The sequence below is a fragment of the Galeopterus variegatus genome, unplaced genomic scaffold (genome assembly GCF_000696425.1).
Source record: "Galeopterus variegatus unplaced genomic scaffold, G_variegatus-3.0.2 Scaffold5308, whole genome shotgun sequence".
Lineage (NCBI taxonomy): Eukaryota > Metazoa > Chordata > Mammalia > Dermoptera > Cynocephalidae > Galeopterus > Galeopterus variegatus.
The window spans coordinates 150,475-155,520 of record NW_007731419.1 but is presented as its reverse complement, the minus strand read 5'-3'; the positions used below and the strand labels follow the sequence as shown (position 1 = coordinate 155,520).

At 39.8% G+C, this 5,046-nt stretch overlaps 1 protein-coding gene across 1 annotated transcript in view; it reads left to right on the top strand.

Moving 5' to 3' along the window:
• Positions 1 to 4,560: 4,560 nt before the first annotated feature.
• The window catches only part of FBXL13 (F-box and leucine-rich repeat protein 13), a 130,624-nt gene continuing 130,138 nt past the window's right edge, over positions 4,561 to 5,046 (top strand). Inside the window, exon 1 of the mRNA XM_008589225.1 lies at positions 4,561 to 4,694. Within this exon, the coding sequence (XP_008587447.1) occupies positions 4,620 to 4,694 (75 nt within the window). The 5' untranslated portion in view covers positions 4,561 to 4,619. The remainder of the gene's footprint in view (positions 4,695 to 5,046) is intronic.

Here is a 5,046-nt window from a genome sequence, read left to right as displayed (position 1 = left end):
GAGTATGGTTAACAGTTAAGTTTTGTATATTATATAGTAGCTAGAGGAGAGGCTTTTGAATGTTTTTGTCACAAAGAAATGATAAATGCATGAGGTGACAGTTACATTAACTACCCTGACCTGATTATTATACAACATATATATGTATCAACACATCAGACTGTACCCCTTAAGTATGACAATGTGTAACTTAAAATTTTTTAAGAATGCGTGTATATATATATATATATACATATACACACACACACACAGAAACTTGTTAAAGGTAGTTATCTTTGAGTATTGGGAATACAAGAGACTTTTATCTTCTCACATATACTCATGAGTACTTTCTAACTTTTTTTTTTCCCAATAAACATGTATTACTCCTGTAACAAAATGACTTAAGTATAGTGCTTAAAGAGGAGTCAAAACATATGAGGGAAAGGAACAAGTATAGGTTACGGGAAACAATATGTGATATATCCTAATAAATCTACTGTTAAGAAAACCTCAGAGCTAAAAAAGCCAGCAGACCTCATTACCAAGTCTTATAATCAGGACCTCTGAACCCTGCTTTTACTCCTGAATCCATTACCGAACTAATTTACACCTTATAAAACAGGGTTTCATTCAAAGAACACTTGATAAGTGAAAGAATGATAAAAACACATATTTTTTAAATAGAAAGAATTTGGGGTTCATCCAAACCTCTCATTTACACACAAAGAAACTTAAACCAGGATCATTTAAGAATTTGCCTGAAGTTACACAGGTAGCTACTAGCAGAGACCAGAGAAATGAAAATATGAAATTGCCAGCAAGCTACTTAATGTCTTTTTGGGTTTGTTTTCTCATATGTAAATAAAAGGGATGTTCTAAGACTATAACTGGCTCCAAAGGTTACTACACAGCTCTGAAGTATAATTTTATACATACACACATACACATACACACACACACAGCAGAAATGTGATAGATTTAACTCATCCATACTTCTAAGAGATTTCAAAATTGCATTATTTCCTTGTATGTTATCTCATAAAGCCACTTAAAGTGAGTTTTATAGATATATGAATTCTTTATAAGTAGCCAAATAAAATCTTACTAGGGAACAGTGGTAACCCTGTTAAATTTAAATCACAGAATTTTTCATTTGAAGGGAGGAGGTACAGTGTGGCACTTAAAAGTAAGCCAAGTCGAAGGAACCTGACTCCCTAGTTCAAATTCCAAATAAGCTACTACCAAGTGAGACTTAATCCAAGCTTCATTTTCCTTATCCGTGAAATGGGAGTTAACATTGCTTTCCTCAAAGTATTTTTGTACCTAGAATATTGGGAGTGCCTGTTATATTTCAGTTATATTTTTTATTAATGGAACACACAACTGATTAATAAACAAACTGGCTCTAGATTCCAGATCTTTTTACTCCCAGTCCACTGCTCTACCCTGCACACCACCATTCCACCTAATCTATTAAAATGATGAGCCTCTTACTTTAATTTTGTAAATTCTAATTTATCTATTGATTGAATTTTTAATAAAAGCCATATATTACTTTTTCAGAAAAGAAATAAAAACAATTTAAAACTCTAAAAACTTTAGAGGAGGGTGATCACCAAATACCCAGCTCTTCTACCGGTAAGTTTTAGGACTATTACATGGTGAGGCGGTCAGCATGTGTCCTGCTTCTTCTAGCTTTGTGCCAATAAGATTGTGAAAGAATCTTAGGCTTCAGTGGTTCATCATCTCAAGTTAATGGAGGAGAAATTACAATTCTCAAAGGGAATGAAAAGTGCCTACCAAATCATAACATTATAGCAAGATAAATTTTAAGATAACTGTCATGGTACAGAATCTTTCCAACCAGGAACATATCTTTGTTTATGTAATCATAGTTCCTTCTGTAAAATTATCATCATATAGGCTTCCTGCTAGATATACACCTAGTTTTTAAAGTTTTTATAGCTATAGTGAATGAAACCTTTTTAATTACATTTTTGAGTTACTAGTGCTTATATACAAGAAGCTACTGATTTGGGTATATTTATTTGCATTCATGATACTTTATTGAACTCATTACTTATTTATGCAGTTAATTCTCTTGGATTTGTCCAAATCATTATTTCACCTACAAATTATAATTTTGCCTCCTTTCTAATGTTTATGCATCTTGGCTGACAAGTTAGCTCAGTTGTTTAGAATGTGGTGCTGATAAGACCAAGGTCCAGGGTTCAATACCTGTATTAGCCGGCCATCAGAAAAAATTTTTTAATGATATTTATGCATCTTATTTTTCTTCTTGTCTTACCAAGCTGGCTATGACTGCAGGAGAATGTTGAGTAATAGTTCTGATAGAAGGCACTCTTCTTTTGTTCTTGAATTTAATAAGGATGCTACTAATGTTTCATCATTAAATGTATCTGCTTTTGGTTTTTGATGGATATTCATCAGTTTAAGAACACTTCCTTCTATTTATTCCTAACTTGCTGCAAGCTTTTATCAGAAATGATATTTAATGCCTTTTTATTGTGAGATCATCATGTGGTTTTGCTTTTAATCTATTAATACAATAAGTTGCATTAATATATTTCCCAATATGAATCCTCCTTGCAAGTTTATTTGGCCTTGGTATATTACTTTAATCCCCATATGGATTTGATTTACCAATATTTTATTTAAGACTTTTATACCTTTATCCATAATTGAGACATGTTAATAGTTTTTCAAGCTATCTTTGTCAGGTTTTGGTATCAAGTTGTTGGATGAAATGGGACTGTTTCCACCTTTTTCAATGCTCTCAAACAGAAAACAGTACAGGAATTACAAATTTCTTCAAGTTTAAGACAAAAAAAAAGTTCACCTTCTGAAATCTAAGGGCGATGATAACAAATGGGCATTTCCCAAGTCTTCTTCAAAGATGCAGGTGCAATTTCAGGAAGAAAGGACTGTGAACAACTTACTGTGTAAAGTACCCGACCTAAGATAATGGTAATTTTGTGTAATTTAAGTTTAAAAGTAAGACTGTCAGGATTCATCGGACTGTCAGTATGAGAGAAGATATCTGAGCCCAGGCCACCTTCCCAATTACTTGTACAGAAATATCTCTGACATGGGCAAAGAAAACAAATTAGGCTTTGTAAAGTTGAATACAAATCTTTTTTTATTCAAAAACTGAATTGTCTCTAGTGCCAAAAGTGAAACAGACCTTCTCCCCCACTCCATTTTCTTAGAGCATTTCCTTGAGCAGATCTGATACACACTTCTTCTGTCTCTTTGATATAAACGTAAATGTTTTTAAAAGCTAGGTAAGCCTCTAGCCAGTTTCATAACTCAAGAACGTCTTTCTTAAGGGCTCGGGAGCCAACTCTGAAATGTGAGCATCAAGGAAGATAGAACCCCAATCTCTCCCATCTTTGTAGGAGTTTAGCCTAGGAACCTGGTTCCACGCTGTAACTACCTGCTTAACATAAAGACAGAAGTCTTTCCTTCTGGTTAAAGACAATTAGCTAACACAAACAACCATCCTAATTATCAGTGAATTTAGGATGAACTATGTGTAGCAAATACTGCTGTCAAGTCCTCTTAAAGACAAGTTATCGTCTATCTCGAGGACACACACGTAGTATGAAATATCCTGCTACTTAAAGGGGTGAGAATTCTGGAATCCCGTTAGCAGACTGCCTGTGATGTGCGAGGCAATCTGGTCCACCGCTTACTCAACAATACAGCTGCTTTGTTCTTTTCTACAGGTGTGGAGAGGAGTTTCTTGAATGGCAGGAGGTTTTAATTATTTTACCTAACAGCTTCCATGACCTGAAATATCCCTCCAGAAAATTCAGCAAACTGTTAAAGTTTTTAGAGTTTAAAGGCTTTTAGAGTTTTAATGTACCAATCCTTTTGTCCTTTTGGACAAAAACCTAATCCTGCACCAGTTCCAATACACCCACACCAAGTTGCAATATCCTGTACCACGGTGATTCCTAGGTACTTCCCCTGCCAGAGGCCGGGCCGAGAGCAGGCGGAACTGCCTCTCGGGCGTCCCTTCTTCCAGGATAACCGCACGCAGAATTTCATCTACCACTCCAGGCCCCACAATCCCTTTGTGTTACCAAAGGGATTCCACAGTCGGGGGATTCCCTTTGGTAACACAAAGGCCCAGAACAAGCTTTAAAATGAGAGACAATCAACTTGCTTTTGAGAACTCTAATCCTCCGCTGTGACGCCGGACTCAGACAACAAAGTTTAGGCAACTTTTCATCCCAGGATTTTGAACAAAGTGGAGGAGGCAGAGAGGGGGCTGCTCCGGACCATACACCCACACAAGTCAAGGGTCGATCCGCCGTCTCCCCCTGGGCTTCCTGATCTCGTCCTTCTCATGAACCTCCCCTCGGCTCGGCTCTTTGTTTTACTGCAAGGACAGGGAAGCCACGAGCGCTTGGGAGCCGGGCTCCTGGAAGAGCCGCACGGACTGCGCGCCCGGCGGAGACACCCGAGTCTGCCGCCCGAGGTGCACCTCCCTCCCCGCGCCTGCCGGGGGCGCTGCGGCCCCGTGGTTGCCGGGGCAACGCTCCGACGCGCCCAGCCCCCAGCCTGGGCGAGGTGAAGCCAACAGAACGCAGCTTCTCAGGTCTCTGACCATGGCCTCGCTACGCACTGCCCACCCGAGGCTGAGGAACTACTTCAAAGAAAACTACATTCCTCAGGTCTGCGAGGTACTGGAGCCCCGTGGCGGCGGACGACGACCGACCGAAGGGGGAGGACTCAGAAGAGCTCCCGGAGGAGGGGCTAAGGGTTTGGTTGAGGGGGAAGGAGGAGCCGAACGCGAGAGGGGGAAGCCAAATTTGGACCAGTCTGGGCTGAAGATACAGATCAGAGAGGAGAAGACAAGGGTGATGATGGCTGAAAGTGGGGAGTGGGTGACATCTCCCAGGGAGAAAGAGCACGGGGCCGGGGACGGAAACCCCAAACAAACTTTTAAGGTTTAGACAAGAAGAGCCTGAGAGCAAGAGGAGGAGTAAGAAAAGTGCCAGAGAGACGGGGGGGGGGGGGGGGGGAGGGGGGGGG